The sequence below is a fragment of a genome, unplaced genomic scaffold (genome assembly GCF_019419815.1).
Source record: "Pyrus x bretschneideri cultivar Hongxiangsu unplaced genomic scaffold, Pyrus_bretschneideri_v1 Contig66, whole genome shotgun sequence".
NCBI classification, from domain to species: Eukaryota; Viridiplantae; Streptophyta; class Magnoliopsida; order Rosales; family Rosaceae; genus Pyrus; species Pyrus x bretschneideri.
Genome location: NW_025999805.1, coordinates 399151 through 411247, shown reverse-complemented (window position 1 = coordinate 411247; position 12097 = coordinate 399151). Strand labels below are relative to the sequence as shown.

Here is a 12097-nt window from a genome sequence, read left to right as displayed (position 1 = left end):
ATTTTCAAATGTAGCTTACCATATATTTAGTTACTGATTTGAATTCTTTCGGTTTAATTATATAATACAGTTTACAAACCATCTTTTTTCTTGCATTTTTTTCTCTTCGCTTTTTGTACATGTACAAGTTTGAATTTGTTTGAATAACGAAAATTCTTGGCTCACCTTGTGAAAATTTTCTTAAACTAGCTGATATTGTAAAAATATTTCTTTGTTTATAAAGATTTAAATCTTTAAGCTAGCCCACTTGATAAAAATTTTCTAACTCTGCCATTGGAGAATTTTTAATCAAAATTTTCCAAAATTCTTAATTTATCATCTCACGCTAAGGTACTACCTCCATCAAATTTTCTATTCAAAATAACCCTATGAAAGCTACTAAACTACCATCCGAGAACCATGAAAAATGGGAACCCCTGAGAGGTTCCGCGTTTCTCTCTCGTCATTTTGCACAAGGATGCAACGTTGTGTCAGTTGGAATAATGGGAAAGTGGGGATTCATATAATAAAGAACTTGTGAGAAGGAGTTTGAAAAGTCCAAAACAACTTTGAATAAATTAGGAATTTCAAAAACTAAGATGACAATTCCTTTAATACTTTGTTAACATAACAAATGAAAAAGGTATATAAGTTCAAGTACTGGCTACAATATTTACATTTAATATAATTATCATTTGACCGTCAAGATGATAATTGTATTATATACATATATGTATTGTAGTCAAATTCGTAAGGTTCATATGAAATTTCAAAACAAAATAAAAATAAAAATAAAAAATCCCTTCTTTTGACTCCACTAAGTTACAAGATGATAATTGTATTAGTTACATATATGTATTGTAGTCAAATCCGTAAGGTTCATATAAAATTTCAAAAAATAAAAAAATAAAAAACAAATAAATCCCTTCTTTTAACTCCACTAAGTTACAATGAGAAGGTCTATTGGTGTAATACTTGAGAATCATGAACACTTCTTGCCTTTTACTTGTAATAATCATTTATTTTTGCTTGTAAGTTATAGTTTGATGTATGAATACATAAATGTTTGAGGAAAAGTGTAAAAAAAAAAAAAAAAAAAAAACAATTACACTTGTCAAAAAATGTAATATGTATGTAAGAGGATGTCTGTAAAGAGGAATGACTTTTTACTCGTACTCGTTTGATATTTTTCGAAAAGAATAATAATAAGATCCCCCAAAGCCTCACCAAAAAGGCAACATCTTCTCCAAAGCTAGCCACATCAACTCTTGGAGACAAGCAGACAAAGCATCACCCCATCCATATATTCCTCCAAAAAGATTTCCAAAAGCTACCTTACACACCATTTGGACTCTTATCCCCACCATTTTCTCCCAATTGAGGCTTTCTGCGGCCTCTCCTCCCATTTATCAACCCAACGTATGAGATTATTTAGTTACCAAGCCTTGCCTTCTTGGACTTTGCAGCACAGCAGCAGATACTTCTTTCTTTGTTCACATCATTAGAATCTGATGGATGGCAGCCTAATTTTAATAAAATAAATAAACATTTTCCTAATGACTCATCATGTCCTATATATATAGGTATACAACCCCCCACAAGGTCACCTCAAAAGGCAATTGAAATCTAATCAGTCCCCTCTTTATGGCTAGGCAAGGCAAAGATGGCACAGTTGTTCATTCTTCCATTGCCTTATTGCAAGAGAGGTTTAAGAAATTACAGAGAGAAAAGGAGATTAGGGAAGAGAGAGAGCTATTGAGGCGGATGATACATGGATCAGAAAGGGTTTCTATTCCGGCAGCATATTACGAGCCAACTGGGTTGTTTCTCCATTCTGGATGGACAGCTTCTCACAATTATGAAAGACAACCTCACCCACCCCAATACTCAATGTGCCTCCACCCTAACTTGCAGAGCAAGCAATCTAGTTATCTGCAGGTTTCTGATGAGACTCGAGTCATGAGGAACGTATGTTCAAGTTCAGTTGCAGTCATGGACAGAACAAACAATTTCGATGACTCAGATGTCGACACTTCTCTTCGTCTTTGAAGCTGAAGAACCTCTATGTACTGATGGTTCATCGCTTAATTTGTACTGTTCTTGTTAATTATATTGTTCTCGTTCGATCTATTTGTTATATTGGAGAAGCATTAACAATGTAATTATAATATGTCTGATCAGAAGCAGTATCTTATGCTCCTTTCCAAGTCCAGGCCGATCTGCGTAGTTTACAGATGAATCCCAAGTAGCTTAAGACTTGAGTAAATTTGTATCAAACTCGCATTCAACGAGCTTTGAACCTAAGACGAATCTCACTTACAAGTGGAGGAATACTAGTAGACCATAATACTAAGTGACAACTATAATGACTTCTTAAGAAAAGCACATGGAAGATATTTCTTTATGAAAAAATTATTTATGGAGAAACTTACCACCTATGGAAGAAAACTCATACATACTAACCTACAATATATGGTTGCAATATCATTAACTACAGAGTACAACCTCAAAGGAAATTCACAGGACAATCTAGCCTAGTTCCTATTTTCCAACAGTACTGTTCATTTTAACGAAAAACTACATTTTTAGACTAACAAGTCAATCATGGTATCATTCACTTTACCCTTTATTTTGTCATTTTCATTAAAGCTCAAAGTTTTAAAACTCTTTTCATTAGTTTTCCTTTGATTTTATGATGAAACCTCAAATTTCTTTATTGTATCAGAATAGGTTGTCCCACTTATGTAGCTGAATGATTCGATTTCAGGTGTCCACTTGATATTTGGGTCAGTGTGCATTTTCCAAGTGTCCACCTGATATTTGGGACGGTGTGCATTATGCAGGCCAATGATTCAATTTCGGGTGTCCACTTGATATTTGGGTCGGTGTGCATTATTTCAGGTGTCCACCTGATATTTGGGGTCGATGTGCATTATGATTGCCCTTATGCCAGTTTGGCACCGGATCTTAGGTTTTCGAAATTGGTTTTATGATTGCTCTTATGTCATTTTGGTATCTATGTTTCCATTACATATATTTATTTATGGTTCACCACACAAATTGCGCGGTATACTCTCACTCTTATTTTTATACTCTTAGTTTAATTTGTTCGTACTTTTTATCGATCACTTCCATTTTATGGTTTCGTCATCTTTCGGTTGTTGGTCAATATGCCTTGATTTTGGTGTGTACCTAGAGATCTAAGTCGGAGTGTTTTAGTTTGGCTGCATGTACTCTACGTCATCCAATATGTACTGTTCATATATTTTATATGGAGTTAGGCCACTCGCTATATTCACCATTGATTTTATAGTAAAACCTCAACTTTTTTCACTTAGGTAACTCCTAACATTTACAATTGATTTTATAATGAAACCTCAACTTCCTTCACTAAAAACATAAAGAGTTGAACCGTTGACGATGTTATCCACCACAATTCGCAGTGAGTTGAACCGTTGAAGAAGATGCTATCCACCACAATTCACCACTTGCTTTATTATTTCGTTATTGTCTACCATCCGTCGGGATACAACTTTTGATTTCCCTGTTGCCTAGGAATAGTTCGATCTTATTTTAACAGTTAGAGCAATGTATTGTTTTGATTTTTTATTGGTGGTATGTATTGTTTTGATTTTTTATTGGTGGTGTATCCACACTTTTTTACCTCATACACACCCTGTTAGTTTTTATCTTTTGATTTTTTTTCCACTCATTCGATTCAACAACCGAAAATTAATAATTTAATCATTTCGTAACATGGCAAGAATATGCAAAACCTGTCTTTTCCAAAGAGCACTCCCCATCTTTATTGGCAAGTTACAGGTCTTCATCGACATGGCGGGAGGCACTGAAGCGACCACCACCAGTTGTTTCATCTATTATTTTCGACAGTAGGGGGAGTTCAACGCTAATAACAAAACCAGAAGGTCAATCCAGTGACGATACAAATCAGCTAGTTTGGTTTTGTTTTCTAAATTGATCCTTCCATCAACCTAGGTTATCTCCCACAAAGATGGCTCTGTGTACATCTCACACTTTTCTGGAGATCAAATGAGTCCCGGTTGGGAAAATTTTGGTCCTTAAATGCCAGATATTGATACTCAAAACTTTGAATCTTTTTACAGTGTTCCTTCCTGATTCTTGTTATTTTGTTCTCAATCTTTACCTCTTGTATGATTCCGTCAAAAAGCAAATCGCAAGAAATGCAACTAATGTCTACTGACATTATCAACAGCGTCTTCATGTTCATCAGATATGGTATTCTGTGGTCTCTTCTGAAATGAATCCTCGTCATAGTCTGTACCGTCTGAGTCCTGATCACCACTCCACTTTCTTTTCATGATTTTGGGAACCAAGCGGGTCACCTCGTCGGTCTCCAATGTAGCAGCATCGTTCTCTATCCTTTCAAATCGAACAGCACCAACCTTTCTGGCATTTCCTGCTAGTATCTGGTCCAAAAAACAATATTAACATCGATATTACTGTATCCGAGTAAAGGATAACTCTTTTTTAATACTAGTTAATCCAATGGAAACCAAAGTTAGCCCCTACAACCACCAAATACATGATTGACCCTAACTCTAAACCATCAATAATTTAACGTGCTTGTAACAATAGTCAGACCTTGAACTAATGCTGCAAAATATTCAACATGATACCTCAATTTTAAAAATTTGGTGCTTTTCATTTTTATCCTGATTGTCAGACTTGGTCTCGTCAATCTCCTCGTCATTTTCATTCTCAAGAACAATTTTAATGCTCTCACCCGTCCTTGGGATATATCCAAATGCCTCACATATAAAACCTGATACAGTCTCATATTGATGACCCTGTAAACAGGTGAAAGATACATGTGAAAATTGAATAACGATATGTCAAACATAGGATGCAAATTATTTAATACTTTTCAAATTGTCAGTACTGAAAAGGAAATCAGATGACAATTGGGGAAACAAATCTTTTAGTACGATTTTATTCTTTGATAATCAACAATGAGCAGAATTAATAAGCTTTTGTAAAGTAATACAGTTCAGTTCTCAACTCATAATCATATGTATCAGGTGAGCATAAGAACGAAAGAGATTGCGTGTAAGATGTAATTACAGGGAGGGAATATGCATACCTATAACGTGCGCTCTAATTCAAAACAAGGAAAGACCATCTTTGTAAAGTAACAGGTGAGTAAGAATGCAACTTCCAATGTGGACAGCTATTCATCAGAAGATCGTTAATGGACTACTATATGAAACAGAGCCAGTTTCTTGTTAATAGTTGTTTCTCATGCAAGAGTTCAACAGAATTTGTTGCGCTATCTGTGTGCCGTGCAAATGTTGCTTCCTAAACATAAGTCGTGGAAGGCTAGGCATTAGTTTTCAATGAGCCCTTGGTTTGAGTTGAAGCAGATAGCCTTTGATGGCCTAAAAAATTCAGTCTAGGACAGGATTAGTGGACTGGGTACGGACCTCACTCTTTTATTCCTGTTTCTTATTTTATTTTATTTCCCTAAAATATTAATTTCCTTTTGGGAACTAGGGTGTCGCCCCTGAGACCCAAGTGCTTTCAAATATATTTTTACGTATCAAAAAATACAACTACATACAAGCAATTATGCAGAAAAATGAGAATGATCCAACGTATATAAATTTCGTAAGCAATATTCAGAGTTCAAAACTTTCAAAGATACCTCTGGCATCTTGACATTTAGATCTTCAGAGAGTTGATCAATAGACGTGTTTGCATCCACATCGTATATCCCCTTTGCACGCATCACAATGTAGCCAGTTTTTTTCTGAATCTCCTCCTGTTCAAGCATCAATAATTTCAGTCAGAAAGTTAAAAAATATTATGGTAACCAGCCAGCAGAACCGTTCTGCTTTTTAACTATTACATTTTACTTTATTTTATTTCTTGAGAAAGACGTTATTATTATATTGAGAAGCACAGTTTTGTGTGTTTATGGTTTAACAAAAGTTGTGCTCATTCCCTGTATCAAGTGAAACCACAAGGATAATATTTTCAGGGACAAGAAATTTTCTTTCGCTCGCTTAACTTTCGTTGATTTTTTAGCTTTTTGATATGATAAATTTCGACCAATTCTACTTACGCATATATGTGCCCCCATAGTGCTTTTGTAACTGAATTACATATCACAAAAAATTGGAAAAGGAGCACAACCACTAGTAGTGAGAATTACTTTTGAATCATTTTCGTCAAATATTTCCCCAACAATTTCCTCAACCACATCTTCCAGGGTTACTATCTGTTTCACCACAAAACAAGTTAGAGAGATGCTGCGCAACTTGGTGAATTTTTAACAGAAACATTGGTCATATTAAATTCAATGATGAAAGAAAGAACACACCCCTACAGTTCCACCGTATTCGTTAAGAACTACGGCCATGTGAACCTTTCGAATGCGGAACTCCCTAAGGAGATTCCAAACGGACATTGAATCTGCAAAAGAGACCATAGAAAGCAAGGACCATGTAAGCACACAGGTAAAACAAAATTGGAACCAGATGGCATACAGCATTCCAGACAACTTTGACCATAAACAGCCTATAATTTCTTAAAGAGCTATCCCAACTTTATACTATGCACAATAACAAATTCAAAACTTTAAAACTAAGGGTGGCAAAACTTCACAAATCAATTGGCCTAGTATCATGTGCCGACATTAGTTCAGAGTCCTGATTCATGTATTTCCTTCAATGACTCCTCATTGTGAGATAGAGCATGTGGAACTCAATGTAGGCTGATCAGTCGAGTGGGCTCCTAGGGATTTAAACCTTATAACATCCCCATAGACTTTTTTCTGGAATGAGGCCTATGTACCAAACCAGGCAATAAACTAAGCAACCCCCACACCAGGATTTGATTTAACATGCTGCCATTTTATTTCCAGAAATGGTTTTAAACTTTAATATGTAAGACAAAAAACAAGGAAATCTAACTGTAATAAATGCAGAAGATACAAAGAGGCAGCAATGTACAATGAATATTTAATTCAGAAAACATGTAATTAAATTGGCATAATACAAATGATTACCGGGCACAAAGTAAGCAGGTTTCTGAGCCATATCCCCGACACTAGTACTTTCTAGTAGCTCACCCTTCAAAAGCAAACATATTTACAGTTCTGCACACTGTGAGATTGCTTATTCAATTAATTAAAAAAATGGATATCACAGAGGGACAAATAAGAGTACAAATTGTCTCACCTTCTGAACATAATCCAGTAGATCCATTGCATATGCAATTCCTACGATATTGTCAACTCGCTGTTCAAAAACAGGTACCCTAGAAGAATGTTCAAAATATTATCAGCAGAAGCCATGAAAAAGCTATTCAGTGCACCACTAAAATTTTGGATTACCTTGAATATTGATGAGTTACCCACAAGTCATGAAAATCAACTAGCGTTGCACTGGCATCGATGGCAACTACATCTACGAGAGGCGTCATCACCTCTCGAACATGTGTGTCTTTAATCTCCAACACATTTTCTATCATATCCTGCAAAAGGAGTTATTTTCCCGTAAAAATGTGTCTTAAATAAAGAAACTGGACAACTAGTAAACTTATTTCCCCACCCCATCCCACTATGTCTCTTCTCTCCAGATATAGAAGGTCCTCGACATTTCAAGGTGTATTTAACCAAACATCTTTCTTCACAATTAGCATTCAAAAAAAGAAAAAAAAAATTGTTTTTCACCTTGCAAGTGATTCCCTACCAAAAAATATTTTTCAACAAAATAAAAAATAAAAAGCACTGTTGCACTACCTGTTCTTCCTCCTCTATTGCCCCACTCAACTCTGCCCCCCGCAGCATCAGTTTTAACTCCTCTTCAGTAACATACGGTTCACTGATCAAAGAAAAATGGTGTAAACAAGGGCATAACTTTTTTTGAGAACATTTTCTAAGTAAATAACATTAACAACACAACTTGAATATTCCATAGACGTAATTCTTTACTATCCATAAAGTGAAGGTAAACTCATTACCAAAAGAACAAAATGAAGGTGCACCAGAATATATTGTCAGGTTAAATAAAAGATAACACCCTCCATTATATTCTAGCATGGTAGATGACCACTTGCTATCAACAAACAAATGAGAAAAGAATCCAAAGATATTGTTAAACTTAGAGCATCTAACCCATAGCTAGGTGGAGGTGGAGACCCTGAATCATATAATATGTTATAATGCAATGCTAATATTTTTCTGATTTGGGATTCTATATTATCAGCAAGCCCCCTTCAAATGTGGTTAGACTGACCCAAACATGTCTTGGGTAATATGGAGTATGTGTGGTCGTTGGGTTGGCATGTGGATTTCCATATTTGACACCATGTTCCATTTAACTTTAACAATAAATATAGATTCTGTATAGTAATGCAAAGCTTAGATCTACACACCCATTCGTATGGCCTGACTAAAGACAAAAGGGAGGATGAATTGTATTCGAGTGAGTACATGTGGCTGTTGGCCTGTGGCTTACTCAATATGACACTATGATAAAGTACAATGGTTTAAAATTCTCCAAAAACATAAACCATTAAGCGCTGTTAGATACTGAAGATGCTTCCTCTTTGCCTTTCTTTTTATTCTTTTGAGAAGCTTAAGCCAAATGGCACATCCGTAGAATACGTACAGCTCTAGGGTAAAGATTTCCTACAGATGCCTAACAGAAGAAAGAGTAAGCCACATTCTCAAAGGCAGACATAAATTTATAACTAGAAAAAGCCCTCGAGCATTTCTCCAGACTCCAGTGCCTTGACAACGCATTTAAAAAGGCGATTATGCATCATCTTATAAGAGATAACATAAACAGAAATATAGAAACCATATCATTGAATGGTACTAAATTCATACGATCAGTTTAATGAAATATAGTTATTTATGTGACTAGTCTTCCCTATGGCACTCTCCTTAACTTTGTAGAAATGTCTACAGCTTCTGTCCTTTAACCGAGAAGAGAGTACTAGTCAAGACACTTAGGAGATGGGAAAATGAGAGTGAAAGATTTAGTAAAGGAAGAGGCTTTTCAGTTAATGTAGGAGAGAGACTACATTAAACGCATACAATTTGCAGCAGATAACTGATGTTCCTAATAAAACAATTAAGGAATTTTTATTGTCAGATGCATTCAAATCATTAGATGGTAAAACATATACTCTGTTTCTTTCAACAACCACCACTAACCATTTATAAATCCAATCGGCAAGCAATGTTTTGATTAACACTGAAAGATGACTCCAACCTACCCATTATCTGACTTATCATCTTTCCTACTCCTTTGGAAAACAATATTTTTAAATTACTATATGGACTAATATGTCTATAAGCCACAAAGAAATAAATATGACAAATGAAAATCAGGGAGAATTCAAACTTCGGTTATCAAAAAAGTGAACCTTCTTCCTTTTAATCCGAGTATTTTTAGCATCCCCATCGATAGATATGTAACAATTCTCCCCACGGGGTATAATACCAAAGAAAGCCACGCCACTGGCCTAACCTGGGGGCATCACACCCAACATTCAAAAGAAGTAGGAGTAACATCAGTTAAGTGCAAAACCAGCAAGCAACTTAAGGTCTAAAACAAAAGTCAAAGATGTGTAACTAGTGGTCACAGGAGGGTTTCAGCTGAACTTAGAGCAATTTCTAACTTACCACAAACCTAGCAACCTCTGTGGGATTGTGAACAGCAACACTTTTTGGAGTTATTTCAGTGAGGAGCAAAATAGCAACCTTTCATTATCAAGAAAAACAAACAGTATTAAACATCAAATCCACTATTAAATTATTTCCTTAAATGTGTAAAGCAGCGTCTGGCCTTTGATAAACACTGATTTTAGACTTATTTTTCAGCAAAAGTCAAACTCAATGCAGTAGAAATATCATTCTTTTTAATGAAATAATCAACTCTTTCAAAAATCATAAGTTCAGTCTCTCTCTACCCTATACTTCCACGTCTATGTTTATTAATTGATCAAGCAAGGAAAATGAGACATACAGTCATTACTCCAGTTGCTGCGGTGACACCAGCTTCACCAAATATTGCCGTTGCAGCATCTGTAACTAAAGCAGTTGCTCCAATATTGACAACACTGAGTACATAAGTAAATTCTACAATAAGAAAGAAATGTTCAACTTCACGATGAAAGAATAGAAAAATTAATGCAAACAAAAACGAGAAGATAAGTACGTTGTGCCAATAAGTATGGTTGTCAAGAACCGAGTAACATCGTTGCGAAGCAATTTGAAGACGCCATTTTCAGTACTCTTTCTCAGCCAACTCACGCACCTGACACAGATTAATATCAGTTAACTAATGTTATTTGAAGATCCTAATGTGGCAAATCATTTACTTTCTTTCAAAATTCTAGTAGGAAGATCATAAGATGAATTCATATACTTCGAACTCACAATTACATAAGCACAAAAGCACCAATTAATAATGAGTGTCTTGAAAAAGAAGAATGGTATAATATATTGAGCTTCTTAAGTCTCTACAAACTAGATACCATTTACAAGAATTGTCTCATTACAAGTGACGTTAACCACAGACAATGTTAACTCGCATGCATGAAATGAAGTTTATCATTGATTGAATTGGCAAGTTTAGGCAAAAATTTGTTGCACGGTCAAATACGCAATTGCCACCATAATCTAGGCAGAGCAGAGCCCGACTCTACTACTTCACGTGACCGTGATATCAAACCAGAAATGGAAACTAGCACAAACATAAACTGAAAAATAAGCCTTAGGCATAGACTAATAATACAGCATACAAGTATAAAAAACAATCCTTTGCAATGCCCAGTAGGGGGTGAGAAATTCACTATCCAAACAAATAAAAAACAATCCTTTGCAATGCCTATGATATAAGCATTCACAGAATATAACAAGTTCATACCTTCCAGGGCCACAACGTTGTAATTGAAGTCTCCGCCATTGAAAAAAACGCCGAGAGACCCAAAAGCGCGGCCAAAATCAGACCCTGCTCCTTGAAAACCTGAAGAACCAGCAATGTCTTGGGCCAGGCATTCCTCAGCAACAATATGCTCTGCCCAATAACCCCATAGCCTGCATTGATCACACCCTCCACAGCAAAAGCTCTTCTACACCCATAAATTAAAACCCCACAAATCACAGCTGCCAAAACAACTCCGCACTTCACCAATTCCTTAACGAAATCAAACTTTGAGCCCGAAACAGCATTCATACCACCCACACTCCCACTATCTTCGCCTAGAGCTTCCAAACGAGCTTTATTAACCACCACGTCGACTCCTTCTAACCTTGGAGCTAAGAACTTCTTAAAACCGCCACCACCGATACAATTCGGCCCAAATCGAAATGGGTACCGGTTATTTTGCGGCAAAACCTTCACCGGAAACCTTGTTTGCCCATTGCAACACAAGAAATTCCATGATTTCGACCCGGAAATGAACTTATTGGAGCTAGAATAAAAGACTCGAGCGCCATTTCGGTAAATTACAATCAAAGAACAGAATTTGAACAAAACCCAGAACGAAAAATGAACTAATTGAGAATCAAACGGCCAAGAAATGAATAAAATTTATTGTCAAAGCTTTGAAATTGGGGAAATTTGGAAATTATTATACAGGATTTTTTATAATTTTCTTGTTTGGGATTTTTCTTGTGTTTGTTATTGGGTGGGACAAAATTAGAGGTGTTGGAGTGGGGGATAAGGAGGGGAGACTAGGGTTTTAGGGGGGAGAGAGAAGTGGGTGTGGGATATTAGTCGGATTGTTCAGAAACATGTTTGGCTGTTGGAGAAGGCGAAGTGGTTACTTGACAGCTGAAGAAATTGGAACCGAAGGGTGGTTTGGATTGGCAATTTGGCGGCGGCAGCAAGGTACTAAATTTGTAAGTAAAATTTTAAAAATTAAAAAACATAAAAATTAATAATTGATTTATTACTTGTACGTTAATAAACGCGTTTATTCATATTTATGACAAATCATTTAATTTAAAATTTTAATCTATAACCTTTAAAGCAAGCACAACCCACAACCAATTTTCTCATTATTGTCCAAAAAGCAAAATATTTGGTCGATCCTGCGTCCGAGTGCTATGTGACGTCAG

General features: G+C 35.8%; 2 protein-coding genes across 2 annotated transcripts; one reads left to right on the top strand and one right to left on the bottom strand.

The window, feature by feature from the left end:
* The first annotated feature begins 1623 nt into the window (after positions 1-1623).
* Positions 1624-2028, top strand: LOC125472180. The gene has a single exon (XM_048573303.1). The coding sequence runs from the start codon at positions 1624-1626 to the stop codon at positions 2026-2028; it is 405 nt and encodes a 134-aa protein (XP_048429260.1).
* Positions 2029-3696: 1668 nt separating this feature from the next.
* On the bottom strand, positions 3697-11867 carry LOC103938491 (DUF21 domain-containing protein At1g55930, chloroplastic). The gene is given in 16 exon segments (XM_009348490.2): positions 3697-4427; positions 4638-4808; positions 5663-5779; positions 6173-6238; positions 6341-6432; positions 7028-7091; positions 7200-7278; positions 7355-7494; positions 7763-7844; positions 9397-9500; positions 9656-9733; positions 9999-10092; positions 10191-10264; positions 10266-10289; positions 10902-11443; positions 11446-11867. Coding segments are annotated over 16 exon segments (1995 nt in total). The 5' UTR covers positions 11474-11867; the 3' UTR covers positions 3697-4187.
* Positions 11868-12097: the final 230 nt, after the last annotated feature.